The sequence below is a fragment of the Papaver somniferum genome, chromosome 1 (assembly GCF_003573695.1).
Source record: "Papaver somniferum cultivar HN1 chromosome 1, ASM357369v1, whole genome shotgun sequence".
Classification (NCBI taxonomy): Eukaryota; Viridiplantae; Streptophyta; class Magnoliopsida; order Ranunculales; family Papaveraceae; genus Papaver; species Papaver somniferum.
In genome coordinates this window covers 154,924,867-154,942,410 of record NC_039358.1, presented here as the reverse complement: position 1 = coordinate 154,942,410, position 17,544 = coordinate 154,924,867, and the positions used below count along the sequence as shown (strand labels likewise).

Sequence of the window (17,544 nt, the reverse complement as noted above, 5' to 3'; positions counted from 1 at the left end):
CCTTCCGGGAATTTAAGTCCGCGAACTAAGTCTGCGAACTTAAGTTGGTTATATCTAAAGGCGATTTTTTGTAAACTTACATTTATAAAAACTAAGGAATGCAAAATGCAAACCGTGGCTATAAAGTTCATGAATTGATTCGAGTGAATCAAATCGTTTTTGCTTCGATTGTGTCTTGTGTAGTTACATAATATTTATACAATTGAACAACTCTCTAACTAGTTCATTTGAGTCATTTGAACTAGTTATGGTGAAGAAGAATATAGTTGATATGAAAGTTCTCATATGGCTAACCATTTGGTTAACTATTGTTGAACCAACAAATGTACATGTTTGGGTACGGTTACACAAACCTAAAATTGTGCATTTCATTTGTGTGTAACAAGCTAAGTTTTCGATCCAACGGTTGAGATATTAGCTTGAATCTAATCAGGTTTTCATCTAACGGTGAATATTGAATATTTTGTTACCAAGCTAACATTGATTGCAAACCCTGATTTGAAAGACTATATAAGGGAGAACTCTAGCAACTGGGAAACCTAATCCCCACACCTCATGTGTGATACTAGTTGTATTAGCTAGAGTCGATTCTCCTTTAACCTTAGGTTTCTTCTTAAAAACCAGGTTAATGACTTAAAGACTTCATTGGGATTGTGAAGCCAGACCGATACTACTTTCTCGTAGTTGTGTGATCTGATCTTGATGATTCTATCTTGTTGAGTATAATCGTAACGATTGGCTTGAAATTAATATCTCTGATATGCAAGATATAAAAGTAGTCACAAACATCTTCGTCTCATCGTATGTGATTCCAAAATATCTTCTTTCGCCGCATCGATTAAGATTATTGTGAGGTGATTGATAATACTAGGTTGTTCTTCGGGAATATAAGTCCGGGTTATCAATTGGTTCATGTTCACCTTGATTTATCAAAAGACGGAACAAAAATTGTAGGTATTTCTGTGGGAGACAGATTTATCTATTACTGTAGACTTTTCCGTGTGATACAATTTTTTTTATTAAAGTCTTCGACTTTGGGTCGTCGAAACTCTTAGTTGTGGATGAGATCATCTAAGGGAATCAAGTGCGTAGTATCCTGCTGGGATCAGAGACGTAAGGAGCGCAACTGTACCTTGAATCAGTGTGAGATTGATTAGGGTTCAACTACAGTCCAGACCGAAGTTAGTTTGTAGTAGGATAATGTCTGTAGCGGCTTAATACAGTGTGTTCAATCTGGACTAGGTCCCGGGATTTTTCTGCATTTGCGGTTTCCTCGTTAACAAAATTCTGGTGTCTGTGTTATTTCTATTCCGCATTATATTTTGTTATATAATTGAAATATCACAGGTTGTGCGTTAGAATCAATCAATTGGAAATCCGACCTTTGGTTGTTGATTGAAATTGATTGATACTTGAACATTGGTCTTTGGTACCGTTCAAGTGATTTCTCTTGTATTCAATTAGACTTGCAGATTACTATTTGCTTGAGTAAGAATTGAATCGAGAAAGAGAGATATAACTCTTTGATATACTTTACTAAGATTGAGTCTAGTTGATTCTCTTGAAAGTATATTAGAGTTAGTCCATACAGATTGCTAATCAAAATATTTGGTGAGGTTGTTGTACCCCCGCTTTTTCAATTGGTATCATAGCAGACAAACACGTTCAAGACCTTACAAGTATGTGTTTGTAGTGATCTGACTCTATGGACAAGAGTACTATCTCTGATAAACGTATCACCAGAAATAAAAGTTTTGTCTCGTTTATTTCTATGAAGAGAAAGATTCTTCAATCTCAAATATAGACGAATCCTGTGTTCAAACTAGACAGACAGACTCCGACATGTGTTATTCCGATTACCCTTCAAAAGAGTCTATCTCTCTAAATGAACGAGAAACAACTGAAGAGAGTGATTTGATTCTAAATATTGTTAGAATCCAAGCTGATAGATTTAATCGGTTAAAACATCATGTCGATATTCTCCTTGGTGTTGTAAGGGACTGCAAGTTCAGAGAAATACTGAAGATCATTCTTCACGTATATCTCTTGAGGCAAGCGTCAAAAAAGATGCTTTGTAAATTGAACATCGCTTGAGTAAACTCTCTATTCAAGGATGCTCTAAGCAGTCCAACAATCAAGTACTTCTGCTCCGACTGAAAATGTTTCATCTCCAGAAGTAAAATCGGAATCCCTTCCATTCAAAAAAGATGTTTTAGTCTCCTCCAATCAAGGATGTTCTACATCACATGGAAGGAAGAAATCTCCTAACAAGACTGTTAAGAATGCACTGTCTAATCACTCTTGTGATCAGAAAGTATGTCTCTTTTGTGAGGCAAAATGTTCTGGTAAACAAAAGGGAAACTCTAGGTTGAATAAAAAATCCCTTGTTCAACTTCAACACACCTTAGACTTAATCCTCAAAGGTGTAACTGACATTTGTATGTCTAAACCAATTGGTTTTCGTACGTTCCCTGTGTATGCTACCAGGAAAGTCAGTTCAATGAGTTCCTCAAATGCTGCGAAGAACATAAATCTTAACAAAAAACATTTAAGGAAAGAACAAGTTTCTCCTATCGCTAAAACAGAAGATAATGTTGTCCTTGATGTAAATAAGATTCCAGGAGAAAGGAGAAAAAATGATGATGTGAGAAATATCCTAAAGGAGATGATTAAAAGGAATAAGGAAACTATCAACAGGTTGTCAATTTCCTCAAGGCAAAAATCCTCTGGTAAGGACTCGAACCATGTCTCATATTTTGATGACAGTAAGTTTTATGATAATTTCTCACATCAAAATGAATCTTTTTCTAGATTCGGAAAGAAAAAGAGATTCGACCAAAAACACGATTCTTTTAATGAGCTCAGAGCTCATACTTGTGCTAATTAATCAAAAGGGTTAAAGAACTTACTCATAAAAATCCTGTTGAGTAAGATGTGTCAATATTCAGGTATATTGTTAGCATACTACTTCTGTTTAGTGGAGCTATTTTCTTATCGTCTATAGTTAAACTACTGTCTGCAGAAAAGGTTGCTTAAGTATTTAATGTCGTTTCTTGTTGATTTTTTTAAAAAAGAAGTTTTCATTGCAACAATGTTTCCTGCTACTCTTGTGCTCTAAATTACTCCTATGTTGGTATGGAATTTATTGATCCATTTATGAATTTTCATGTTGCAAAAAGATTTTTGTCTTAAGCTTTTCCTTGGGTCGGGTTATGTTCGTACGGGTACCCCTGTTACTATTACGAATCAATTCTTAGAAACCCTAAAGGTCACTTTCCCTAAGAAACCATAAATACCAAACCTCTGAGTCACGTTTGCATACTCTGGGTTATTTTGGTTTGTCAAGAATGTCATCCACTACACATGCTTGTGGTTTTGCTAAAGGTTTTCTTGATAAAGGTATTGGTTTTGAGTCTGAAGGGAGGAAGAAAAGAACTCTTGTTGAAGATGATCATACTAATGCCTCATGTTACTATGCCTACACACATGAGGATGTTGAGAAAGGGGATATGGTCTCTGCTTAAGTGGTTCATGATTTTCTTAAATACTTTGAGGAAGAAACACTGCAGCTTGTTGATACTTTGAAAAGTCTTAATAATTTAAGAACTGAGTTGGAAAAGCTTACTTCTGATCTTGGTCTCATAAAAGTACAACTTAAAGATCTTCTCAATGAAGATATCTTTACTAAAGATGCAGTAGATGCTGTCGATCACAAGCTCAAAGACCTCAAGACTCATGAGGATAGTGAACCATCGATTTGACTTCAGTTCGTGTTCGGCTTTGGCATAGTTTTTGTTTAGCTTGTTGATTTTAGTTTGTCTAGTAAATCTTCTATTTTTCGTGTTTTGTTTAGAAGAATAACTAGAGTTTGGAATAACCATTATTGTGATTATACATAGCTATGTCCAATGTTTTCATCTTCATGTTTTTTAGATTTATTGGTTTAAATTCTAAAATTGTTTGGAAGATGATTTTTGCAGTATTAATCTTTATGGTTTTATATATTGCAATTTGTTATGGGATATGTGTGTTTGCGTCCATGAACTGTGATTGTCCCATACCTTGTCAAAAGTTAAGTCCTTTATATGTCGATATGCATGTGTTGATAAAAGAAGGAATGAACTTTTGACAATACAAAAGTTAAGCCTATTATGTCAATTATTGATGGAAGATAGGTTAAAATCTTTTGTTTACAAGGATTATGTCTATTGTATGTCATTGTGCGAATAGTGATGGAAAACAGAATGAATCCTTATGTATTCCGCAGTATTGATCTTCCCTGATCCATATTTTTATGTCTATACTGTGAGGCTCCGTAAGTTCTCTTATGTCGAGCATGGCCAATTAAATTAATCACTTTTTGTGGTAAGTTTGATTATATATTTCCGATTAAATTAATCATGGGTTCTCTTATGGTTAATTTAATTGAGTATTTTGGATTCGAATTCATACTTGTATGTGATTTGTTATGTCCAAAGAAATCCTTCTTTTCTTTTGAAATTAAGGTCGCTCTTGTTGTTCTTTCTGGAATGACATATTATGGGGGAGAGTTATTAATTGAACTTGTGCTTAATCGCCAAATCTTTCGGGGAGTGCGGCTGTGGAATATTATAGGGGTTATCTTGTATCTTTATAAACTCCTTGATGAATGCATTTATCTTCGGCTATATGATTGCATCTAAATAAGATGATATGTGCTTTCTTTTGATCATGAAATGTCTCTTTTGGAAATTTCATTAGGATCCCGTTTTCGTACCTTTGCCAATTTTATTGACAAAAAGGGGGAGAATTAATATGTAGTTCACACTACAAATACATATGGTTTTCGGATCATTATGTGTGTGTGTGTGTGTGGGGGGGGGGGGGGGGGTTCCATGTGAGATGGAGTATTAACTAAGGGGGAGTGATACATATCACCATAGTATTGTTGTCGAAGTTGTGATACAATTGAACTTTGATGATGTATAATAATACTATGACACTGTATAACAATGATTGAGAACTCTTGTTTTCTCATTGTTATAGCTACGGATTTTCAACAACGATGATGTTGAACTTACAACCTTTGGGATCATTGGAGTACTTGGAAGTGACGAAGATTTCGAGTAATGTTAAAGATTAGGCATGTGGAATATGAGCTACAAAAGTTAATTCATTTATTTTTGTATTCCATATGTATTGATAGTTTTGTCACTAAAATTGACAAAGGGGGAGATTGTTAGAGCGTTGCTCGGTCGAACTCGCATGCGTTGCTATCTCAAGCATGTTTGTCAATGTTAGTGATCGAAACTATAAGTCTTGATTTCTAGTCTACTATAGCTAAGTCTCAAACTAGGATAAAAAGTGTAGTTGAGCTCAAGAACTCCATGGCAATCATCATACAAGACGAAAAGGTATGTGGAGACTTGAACTTATCTATCACTCAAAAGTCTATCTACTCTATCTCCTATTTTGAGACAAAAGTCGTTTTGCTATATAGACTTTGATTATACACATTTGTTATTTCGAGCCGAGTTTATCTCGCCTATCTATTTCTCGAAATATGTGTTGGTAAGCTTTTGCTTTGGCCAAGTTCATCTTTACCTAGTGACGAAAGTCATGTTATATTTCAATTACTTTGAAAATTGCTTTGACGAAAAATAGTTTGTGAATAACAACTATATAATAACGTCCTCTAAGAATGTTTTAATGATTGAAATGAGAGTTTAGATTATTCAACCGATTAATTCTATATGCCTGGATTATAACAAGATTTAGAATATTTCACTCTCTTTGGCTGCTTCTCTTTCATCAATAGAGTCAGACTCGTTTGAAAGGTAATCGGGGTAACACTTGTCAATGCAAGTCTGTTTCGTTGGAACACTAGGTTCATCTATATTTGAGATTAATAAATCTTTCTCTTTAATAAATTTCTTGAAAAAAGAACTTTTATTTTTGTTAATGCGTTTATCAGAGATAGTACTTCTGTCCATAGAGTCAGATCGCTACAAACACAGACTTATGAGGTCTTGAACGTGTTTGCCTGCTCTGATACCAATTGAAAAAGTGGGGGTCTAACAACCACACCCAATATTTCTCTTAGCAATCTGTATGGACCAACTCCAATATACTTTCAAGAAAATCAACTAGACAGTCAGACTCAATCTTAAGAAAAGTATATCAAAGAGTTATATCTCAATTTCTCAATTCAATCTGCAATCAAACAAATAGGAATTTGCGAGCTCGATTGAATATAATAAATAACTTGGACGGTATCGAAAACCAATATCCAAGTGTCAATCAATTACATCAACAACCAAAGGTTGGATTCACAATTGATTGAACTTACGCACAACCTGTGATATTTCAATTATATAGAAAATATAACGTCGAGAAGAAATAACACAGACACCAGAAGTTTTGTTTACGAGGAAATCGCAAATACAGAAAACCCCGGGACCTAGTCCATATTTGAACACTGTATTAAGCCGCTACAAACACTAGCCTACTCTAGGTTAACTTCGGACTGGGATGTAGTTGAGCCCTAACCAATCTCACACTGATCAAGGTAAAGTCGCATTCCTTACGCCTCTATAACAACGCCGGATTCTACGCACTTGATTTCCTTAGCTGATGTCACCCACAACTAAGAGTTGCTATGATCCAAAGTCGAACACTTGATAAACCAATAGGTCTCACACAGAAAAGTCTATTGAATAGATAAATCTGTCTCCCATAGATATACCTATGAGTTTTGTTCCGTCTTTTGATAAATCAAAGTGAACAGAAACCAATTGATATACCAGACTTATATACGCGAAGAACAACCTAGAAATATCAATCGCCTCACAATAACCTTAATCGTATGATAACGAAACAAGATATTGTGGAATCACAAACGATGAGACGAAGATGTTTGTGACTACTATTTATCTTGCCTATCGGAGATTAAATCTCAAGACAATCTTAGAGAATATAGTACTCAATCACGATAGAAAACAACAAGATCATAACACGCAACAACAGAGAAAATATTTGGGTCTGGCTTCACAATCCCAATGAAGTCTTCAAGTCGTTAACCTACTGGGTTTTAGAAAAACCTAAGGCTAAAGGAGAATCGACTCTAATCGCAACTAGTATCACACAAGAGGTGTGGGGATTAGGTTTCCCAGTTGCTAGAGTTCTCCCTTATATAGTCTTAAAATCAGGGTTTGCAGTCAATGTTACCTTGGTAACAAAGCATTCTATATTAACCGTTAGATGAAAACATGATTAGACTCAAGATAACATCTTTCAACCGTTAGATCGAACTTAGATTGTTACACACAAATGAAAAGTGACTTCATTTATATATGAATAACCGTACCTAAACGTGTACCCCTTGTTGGCTTAACAATAGTTAACCGAAGTTAGCCATATGAACACTTTTATATCAACCATATTCATCTTAACCATAACTAGTTCAAATGACTCAAATAAAACTAGTTCTAGAGTTGTTCAATTGTTTATATTCCCATAGAAGTATACAAGACACAATTGAAGCAAAATCGATTTTGATTCACTCGAATCAATTCATGAACATTATAACCACGATTTGCAAAAGATTTGTTCCTTATTATATAAATGTATTAGTTCATGAACAAACCGATTTTAGAACATAACCTACTCAAGTATCAAACGGGTATGCATACCTAAGTAGTCGGACTTGGACTGTGTTCGCCAATATGCAAACGGGTACGCATACTGTCGTTCACATCCAAACTCAGTTGAATATAGTGCGTGCATGGGTACGCATACCAAGGTTCTCGGACTTCAACTGACTTCTCCATTACGCATACGGGCATGCATACTATAGCTTCACCTGACCAACCAGTACGCATACGAGTATACACACTAGATTGCCGGTCTTGGACTACACATATGCAAGTACCCATACTGTGTTTATATCCAATCATGGTTAATTGTTCTGAACTCCCATTTCAATCATTGAAACATTCTTAGAAGACGACAGTAGCTGTCTCACACAAACTATTAGCTTCAAAGCAATTTTCGAGTGATCGAATGATCAATATGAAACATTCCGAGTCTACATCAAATGACCGTCTCACACAAATCATGTACGATGTTTCAAGGCAATTTCCACCTGATCATATTTTGACTTATTATTTAGTTTCGAACAAATAAATCGTTTCCAACTAAACTCGTCAAGAATATGATGAACATAGCTAAAGCAAAAAGCTTTCAACACATATTTCGAGAAATAGATAACCGAGTTAAATTCAGTTCGAAATATCAAATGTGTATAATATAAAAGTCTATATAGTTATACGACTTAGTCTCATTAGGAGATAGAATATACTCCCTCCGTTTCTAAAATATAGGCAGATTTCCTGGGTATGTCAAAAAAATAGACTTGTTTCCATATGTGGAAAGTCAAATGTTATGATTTTACTACTATACCCATAAAGGGACCACTTCTCTCTCTCCTTTTTCTCTCCCAATACAAAAAGGGGACCACTTCTCTCTACTCTTTCTCTAATAACAAATGAGTGGGGACCAAAGGATATTTTAGGAAAAACATGAAAAAGTGGCTACAATGATTGGTTTTCTTAATTTTTCTGAAAACCAAACTTGCCTATTTTTTAGAAATGGAGGGAGTAATAGACTTCTGAGTGATAGATAAGTTTTAGTCTCTACATACCTTTTGTTGGTGAAGTTCCTCCAAGCTCTCCCAGTAGATCTTCGTCTTCAATCGATGAACGACGTGAAGTCTAAAGCCCAACTACACATTCTATCCTAATCCGAGACATAGCTATAAGTAGACTAGAAATCAAGACTATAGTTTTGATCAACTAAACTTGACAAACAAGCTTGAGATAGTAACGCTTGCAAGTTCCACCGATCAATGCTCTAACAATATATATATATATATATATATATATATACTCACCGAAGAAATCCGACCGATGTGATCTACAATTGATGAGTTACCCAAATGAAATATTAATGCCTTGTATTGCAAGAATATATTTAGCTACCACCCGATGTAATTCTAAACCAATATACGTATCATAAGGTACATTTACTCTAACTATACAACTTTGGACCAACCTTAGAATTGAAAACGATAGAAGTTTAGCTTGATTTCTCACTTTTTAATTTTCATTTAGTTTTATTTAACTCATTTCATGTCTTTTAAATTATTATGTCATTTCGCTTATTTTTGTATATGTTATTTTAATTGTTATTAGTTTTATTTAATTTAGTTTGTATCAGTTGAATTATATGTGTAATCAAATCATATACGTGTTTTAAACTAACTATTACATTCAAAATTAAAAAGGAAAACTTGTTTAGAATTAACTCTTACTTTTAGTTGAAACTAATTATTACACACACAAAAAAGGATATTATAACTGAAACTAACACCTGCACTGAATTTAAAACTAAGACATTTAAAATAAAAATTAAATTTATTTATATCCAAGTCATGCTAACTGTTACATTAAATTTAATCAAATGTTACATTTGATTAGAATGAACTATCACATTCAATTAAAACTTCTCATCATCACCATCAAGATTAAAGGAAGTCTTTTTTTAATGTCCTGGTTGCTAGTATTTCATCAAGTTACTCTTGCTAGAGGCTTAATTAGTTGTTATTGATTCTTTTTTGAAGTGTCAACTAATAGGATTCTTGTTATTGCACTTTCTGACAAGATTATAATCATGTTCCGATTTCTTTGTAGCCATGAAATTACATCGTCATGAATCATTAGATGATATCTGGACTCTGGAGTTGTCATTTCTCATTGTTTCTCCGTGTATTCCTTTTAACACCCTCACTAACGATGAAATGTTGAAGGGGATTCATTTTATCGTTTTTCCTCTTTTTCCTCTTTTTTTTTTTTTATCTTTTTAATGCTTTAATACCCACAAAAAGACGTTTTTACGAGGAACATATTACTGAGGTTGAAATTTGAATATGGTGAGCGATTATAAGGTGTTGGGGTGTGGTTATATATTCCTTGTGAGGAAATAGTGTAGCTGGAAATAGACCTTTAATGGTTGACCCTGGGGAGAGGAAACGTGCGGTGGAAAATTACTCTATCACTTATCTTACATGGCCCTTTAGGGATGATAATGACCCGGCCACCGAGAAAAGAGATTTTTCAACTCAGAGTGTAGACAGTATGCTGACTAATAAGATGGAGCATACCTATCAAAATGGTAATTTCTAATTAGTAGGCTATCAATAGTTAGGTAGTCACTAATTAGATAGAAAATTGTGCTTTACCTTGAGATATATGGTCTATATAGTCCATTATTTGGACAAGTTCTGTTATCCCCGTGCTCATTATAATATTGATCTTGTGAGTTAGTAGTATGATAAATCCTCTAACTTAGTATGCGATGCATTATTTCTTATTTTTGTGTCTCGCGATAAGAGAAACATTAAAATTCTTTAAAAAAATCTTCCTACTTAATCCCTTCAATTACCTTTTTCTCTTTTTCTGTGAGATTACAATTATCGAATTAGCTTTACTGTTTTCCATTTCTTTTAAGTTTCCAGATTATTCTAGGTTTTAGAGTTTGATCTTTCTTACTCTTTTAATCCGTTAGATTCAATAGTTTCTTTAAGTTTTTAAATCTAGTTCATATTGGTGTTTTTTTCTTAGTGCTTGTGCCTATTTTTCTTTATTCAAGAGTTTGCTTAACTGCAAGAACATGTTTCTCTATGGAGAAATTCCATCTACAACAACGACGAGAACAATTTCAACTCTAGCGACGGAATCAAGAACGCCTACAACAATAACCTCAAGATCACAACAACTTCATCAAATGTAACAATAGTTACCAAGACTCTGAGACCAATTTAGGTTGTGTCAGATCAATTTCAATCAAAACACACGTTACTTTAGTGTTACTTTTAGTTTAGGCCACTTCAACTATCTTGATTTACAAGGTGGTAAAGAACCATGGTTGGATTTTTTTGAAGATCATATGGCTGATTTTTTGGAACGATGCGAATATGTGTAGTCTAGTTTCAAACAAAACAATATTGTCCCCGTGGTACAAATATGTGCTTTGGGATCTTTGAATTTTTTAATTTGGTTGTGATGCGTGTAATGGTAAAACTGACCGTCAAAAATTGATGGAAAAAGTCTTTGATTGTTGTATTTGATCCTTGTAATTTTTATGACGGTTCTGATCTTAAATCGGCTTTAGCAATCAAAATTTGAGGCTTGCCTTTTATTATCTATAATGAATGAACCAAATGTTTGATGCTGAGGCGTGAGTAGGCGAAACATGTTTCCCTAGACCACACTATTCTTACCGGTTACATTCGGAAAAAAAAGAAAAAGTAACAGACTCTCCCATCTCCATGGTCTAATGGTCGGGGTATAGTAATTTTGCTCGAACCAACCATCCATCCAATAGGTCATTCACATGCAAAAGTAAATAAAAGATGTTTCCCAGTACGTTTAAACTAGGGGTGTCACCGGGTCCGGGTCCTCCCGGGTATCACTAGACTCGGATCTGGACCCTACTTATAATGGTCGGGTCCGGTTCCTAACGGTTCCGGGTCCGATTCCTAAACTTGTGGACCCAGAACCGGACCGTTTAAATACCCGGGTACCCGTCGGTTCCGGGTACCCATTGGGTCTTAATAAAACTATTTAAAAAACCTCAAAAACTTAATATATTTCTTTTTTTGGCTTGGATTTAAGTAATTTTTATAAAAAATTATTATTATTTCTTATTAATGTACTAAATAAAGGTTAAATGTAAGAGAAAAAATTTAAATGAGTAAAATATCAAAGCTAAAACTAGCAAAAATAGTTGTAATTTCGCTAAAAACATGAATAAACGGGTACCCAATACCCGCGGGTACCCAATACCCGCGGGTACCCAATACCCGCGGGTACCCAACGGGTATTATCCTTTTAGACCCGTTTAAATTCGGGTGCAATCGGGTAATTACCCGCCGGATCCTAAATAGCTAATGGGTCCAACTTTAGGACCCGGAACCGGACCCAAATATACCGGATCCGGTTCCGGGTCCGGATAATGGGTACCCATTGACAGCCCTAGTTTAAACTTTAAACGCATCCCCACACTACTCTTTCTGTCTATCAAGTCTAAATTCGCTTCACTCTTCATAGGACATTTCACAGAAGAGAGAGAAACAAGAAAAGAAAGCCTAATTCTAATTCCCTAGAAAATTCTGAACTAGAGGAGTAATTAATTAGTAAGTAAACAAATAAGTACAAACCTAATCTGGTTTGAACCGGTCTGATTTAACCCAGCAAAATTTATTACTACAGATGTCAGCTTCGGAATTCACGAACCAAAAAGTCAGTCTGATGAAGATAGAAAAAATATTTTGAAGAATCTACTGAAATAGAAGAAGCTCCAGTTCAAGGAGAAGAAGAAGCTTCAAGGGGGAGGGTAAAATGGGAAAAATCACGAAAAGGAAGAAGAAAGGCCGGCCACCAAAGGCGGATCTCTCAATACTACGGCGGAGTAAAGTAACAGATCCGCCACCTGAATCTGCCCTTCGTAGAAGTGTAAGAAGCCGAAATCTACCATATAGTGATGACCAGTTTTACGATGATATCGAAGGTGAAGAAGAAGAAGACTCTGAAGATGAAGAAGAAGAGGAAGAGAAAAGAAGAAAAAAGAAAATGAAGTTAGTAATGAGATTAGCTTCATCTGGTCAAACTAAAGTTGACTCATCACTGTTGACTCGAAACGATGAAACCACTACTCCTGCTCCAGATTCTGCATCCTCTTCAGACAGTAAACCATTTAAGAAAAGAAGAATCAACGATGACGATGAAGATGATGCCAATGCTAATGTTGATGTTGATGAAGAAGTTAGATCTGATGATCAAAAAAAGGTACTTTGTACATTAAGAATTGAAACTAGACAAGAACAGAAGAGTGTAAAAAGAGTAACCTTTAGTCACTGGGGATACTGATGATTGTGTGATGATATGATATGATATGGTATCCCTTTCACAGCGCAGCTAATGTCTTCTCACTCTCTCTCTCTCATTCTCACACACTTAAGATTTTTCTAATTGGTCCACTCCCTCTCTCTCTCTCTTGATTGTTAACTGTCTGGTCAACTGTCACTACAAAAACCCCACACAGAATATTAACTGTACTATCTATCTATATCCCTGTGAAACTCTGACTATCTTGGTCGCTCTCACAACTCACACACACAATCTCCTTTTTCATCTGTATCTTATCATAGGCATACAGCATGCTCTGTTACAAGTACAGTTTTGTTGTTTGTGTTCTTTTGTTACAAATACTTGTGGGTTGTTTCAGGATGGAAAACGGGAAAAGAAGGATACAAGAAGGTCAGAATCTCTATCAGGTTTGTATTTTACAGTCTTAGTTGTGCTTGCTTTTTTCTTCTTTTCTTTCTTTCTTAAATGTTTGACGAATTTGAGTAATACAGTAAATTTGTTTTTAATGAAATTCTGTTTCGGGAGTCTGGGTTGTGTAAAATTCATCGTTTTTTTCTTTCTTCTTCTTTTGTCTTTGTTCTTGTTAGGGTTTGAAGGCAACTATTCAAATGGGATACCATTACCGGATAAGAAAGAAATCGATTTGATTATGGATAAGCTTCAGAAGTATCACTCATTACCCTATCTTTCTGATAAAATGTATTGGGTTAGAGCTTTTGTGATTTTTTTGGGTCTTCATTTGGCAGGAAAGACACATATGGTGTTTATGCAGAGCTGGTTGACACAGAAGAGGTAATTTTTTCTATATATACATGAGACTTATAATACTAATTTATCTCATGCATACTGCGGATTTAGGAGTCACTCTAAAATAAACTTTGGAAGATTAATTTGTTCTTATCAGCTTCCGGATTATCTTGAAATGATTGAGAATCCCATGGATTTTGGCACCATAAGGAAGAATTTGGAAAAGGGAACATACACAAAGTTGGAACAACTTGAGGTATGTGCTTATCATTTTCAATTGGTTTTCTGTGTTTGTCAGTTTCTTGTTATGGGTCCCTTTTTTGCGCCACCAGCACCAATAGTTTGGGACAGTTCGATTTGTCTCAATGGTTAAAATCGTCACTTGCAGCACCAACTGTCTAACACTCTTAATAGTTTATATAGTTTATCTTTCTTGTGGATTGGGATCCACTCCCTTTGAACCTTATACCTTTACTCAGATTAAGTTTTTATAACGGTCTTTACCGTCTAAGTGTCAACCAACTGATAAACAACATATTTTAGTGCTTGATCAGTAAGGCAAGGGCTGTTGGCTCTCCAAATTATAATGTTCACTGATTCATTAATGATTTAAATGCAGGCTGATGTGTTTCTGTTATGCTCAAATGCAATGGAATATAATTCTCCAGATACTGTCTACTTTAAACAGGTAATATAATTGTTTCGCTCTAATTCATCTTGTTTTAGTTCTGTTAATCTAACATTTCTCTTTATATGAATTCCTTCATTGTTTTGGAAAGGCACGCTCGATACAAGAGCTGGCAAGAAAGAAATTCCACAGGCTAAAGGTTAATTATAAACGCTCTGAGGCGGAAATCAAGATTGATCAGACAAAAAGATCCAATGTTGTAATGAAAAAATCGACAAAGAAGACACCATGCAAAGTAGTACAGGAACCTGTTGGCTCTGATTTCTCCGCAGGTGTAACTCTTACCACCAGGGCCAATCTTGTTAATCAGTCAAACACGGTACATGCTGGCAGTTATGGGGTGCCCGGCAATTATATTAGTTTTGGAGATCGAAACTCTTTCCTGCTTGAACATAAATCTGAAAAGGCTGAGGAGCAAGTTTCAGGTATGATAATTTTCCCCTCTCTTCCACACACATACAAAAAGAACCTGTAGAGTATGCAGATGAGGCTGTCATCTGACCTGTAGTTGTTAACCTTATTGTTATCACATGGCATTCTTGAATTTTTCTGAACATCAGTCAACCAGTGCCAGATTAGGAAGAACTTTGAAGCTCTATTGTTTTTCTTGATCCTCAATGTACACTTGATGCTGTTGCAAAAATTTATCTCAAGCTCTCATCAGTTTTTTGTACTCACTACATTTGCTTTATCTGTATAGGGAAGGGATTGCAGTCTAAATTTGGAAAGAAACCTATTGTGTTGGATGATGATCGACGTGCGACCTATGGTATGACCAGTCAACATTTGGTGAATGAGGACTCGACGTTTACAATTTTTGAGGGCGACACCAGCCAGCTGGTTGCAGTAAGTAACCAAACACATGAATTTTATGTCATACATTCCTTGAATAGTGTGCTGAGTTTCAGTTTTCTTGAATTAGGCTGGACTACATACAGATCATTGTTATGCAAGAAGTTTGGCTCGTTTTGCTGCAACACTAGGACCTGCTGCTTGGAAAGTTGCTTCCCGAAGAATTGAGCAAGTGTTGCCAGGGGATTTTAGATTTGGACGCGGCTGGGTTGGAGAATATGAACCCCTACCAACCTCTATACTGGTTCTTGAAAACAGTATGCCGAAAGAGCTTTCTATAAATTCACAGAAGACAGAGGATATAAAAAAAGATGACCAGATTGTAGAGGAAAGTTTGAAGGCTAAACAAAACGTGACTCTTGGCCGTGAAACTGTAAATTTGCCGAGGGTGTCATGTGCGAGTATATCAGAGGAATTTGCAAGGGAGAGGCACTTTAGTTATCCTATGTCAAACGGATTGAATTCAGGTGTGGTTAGTGTTTCCGGTCCCAAACCTGTTGTTAATGTCATAGGTCAGCAGCAAAATCCACAAGTATCAAGTAATGTGTTAAAGCAAGTTGATATGCACTCTTCTTCTTCATTCAGAAAGGACCATATGAATGTTGCTTCACGAGAGAAGCCCATGAGCAACTCACATATGACAATTCCAAGATTGCAGGAGATGGATTCAAGGAACAGGGTTCTTTCACAATCTGCATCTTTCAGTCATCCCCTAAGTAATGGGATTGTTGTTGGAGGACTGCCTAATGGGAAAGCTGTGAACAGTTGTGCAAGTAGTCATAGAGCAACTAGTTTTTCCTCTGATGTTGTTCCCAGCAAACAGGTTAGACTACCCGCATTTCCTCATGGAAACCATGAACAAGGCTTAAGTGACCCGGTGCAAATGCTGAGAATGATGGCAAATAAGACACACAATCAGCAGAATTCCGCCAACCATCCTATGGCTGAGGCTATACAGTCAAGAAGAGATGATGCCGTTGCGGTCGCCACCCCTCCTCAGGCATGGATGACCCTAGGAAACGCCAATCCAGCAAGGAAACACCAATCTGATTCACAGGTTCACTTTGAAACTGCTGCTTCAGGGGGATTTCAAACGCAGACAGATAAGAATAGGTTTCCTCAGGCATTTCTTCCGCAAGCTATGCGCATTGGGGAAAACACCAGACCCGTGTTTTCCCAACAACAAAGAATGACGGATACAAAATTTCATGTGCAATCTCCTCAGCAAGGTCTTGGCCCACAAACGCAGACAAACAGCAAACAAGATACTCTTCCACCAGACCTGAACATTGGTTTTCCATCCTCTGGGTCTCCCGTAAGGCTGTCATCTGGCGTTCTACTTGACTCCCAACTACCAGATCTTGCGTTGCAACTCTAAGATTGTGCTTGTAATGTCAAGTGCAGCTATACTTACCCGTGGTTACCCACAGCGAGCAGCTTCTAGTTGTAGTATCACCAGGAAGCTTGGCAGGTTGGCTTTTGTTGCCAAATGAGTAACTAAAGTGGATATATGAGTATGTCTGAAAAGGTCCAAGTCATGTTCAGCTCTTACATTCAAGATTTGGAGAAATTTGTCCGGTTTCAGTCCTTCTAACTGCGAATTATTACATGTCAGGAGGAAGCAATTCAGTCCCAAGTTATGAGCAAGAGCAAACAAAGCATTCCACCCATTGAAAGTTTCTAAAAACGTGACAAAAGATGAACGAAAGGTAGTTCTCTGGTGTATCTGTAACTGTTTTCCATGGGATCATTGTTCAGCCAGAGGATGTTGATTTGTTGTAGAATGTAAAACCGTAGTCATATGTAGAAACGTATGATCTGACTTGGCAAAACCAGAGATCAAAAAGCCAGTTTCACCAATCCATATATATTACCATGCACAAGGAAATACAGATAATCAAGCTACAATCAGCAGATATCTGGAGATGTTGTAAAATGTGCAGGCATTTGCTGTTGCTTCTAAGCTAAAATTTATGATATGAAGCCAGCATTATATAAGTTCTAAATTCATTATCTGCATAATCATTCTGCAATGAGTTGGGAACTTTCTCATGTATATGTATATAAAAATGTACGCGTCCATGATCTTTTTTTTTTTGAAGCAAGGTCCGTGATCTTGGTTTCTACTTTAGTATAATCACTATAATAAGAAAAGGTGGTCTTTGATCTGAGATTTGAGATATAATAAGAAAAGGTGGTCTTTGACTCTGAGATTTGAGAGTCATTAGACGGACATGATTTTCCGGGGACCCTGATCCGGCGGTCGGAATCATCCTGATCGAGCTATGACTT

At 36.1% G+C, this 17,544-nt stretch overlaps 1 protein-coding gene across 1 annotated transcript; it reads left to right on the top strand.

Annotated features, from left to right (window-relative positions):
• Nucleotides 1–12,126: 12,126 nt before the first annotated feature.
• On the top strand, nucleotides 12,127–17,335 carry LOC113305191. The gene is made up of 9 exons (XM_026554283.1): nucleotides 12,127–12,884; nucleotides 13,324–13,372; nucleotides 13,553–13,631; nucleotides 13,712–13,757; nucleotides 13,870–13,968; nucleotides 14,332–14,400; nucleotides 14,492–14,825; nucleotides 15,101–15,246; nucleotides 15,323–17,335. Exons 1-9 carry the CDS (start codon nucleotides 12,438–12,440, stop codon nucleotides 16,628–16,630), a joined length of 2,577 nt encoding a protein of 858 aa, XP_026410068.1. The 5' UTR covers nucleotides 12,127–12,437; the 3' UTR covers nucleotides 16,631–17,335.
• Nucleotides 17,336–17,544: the final 209 nt, after the last annotated feature.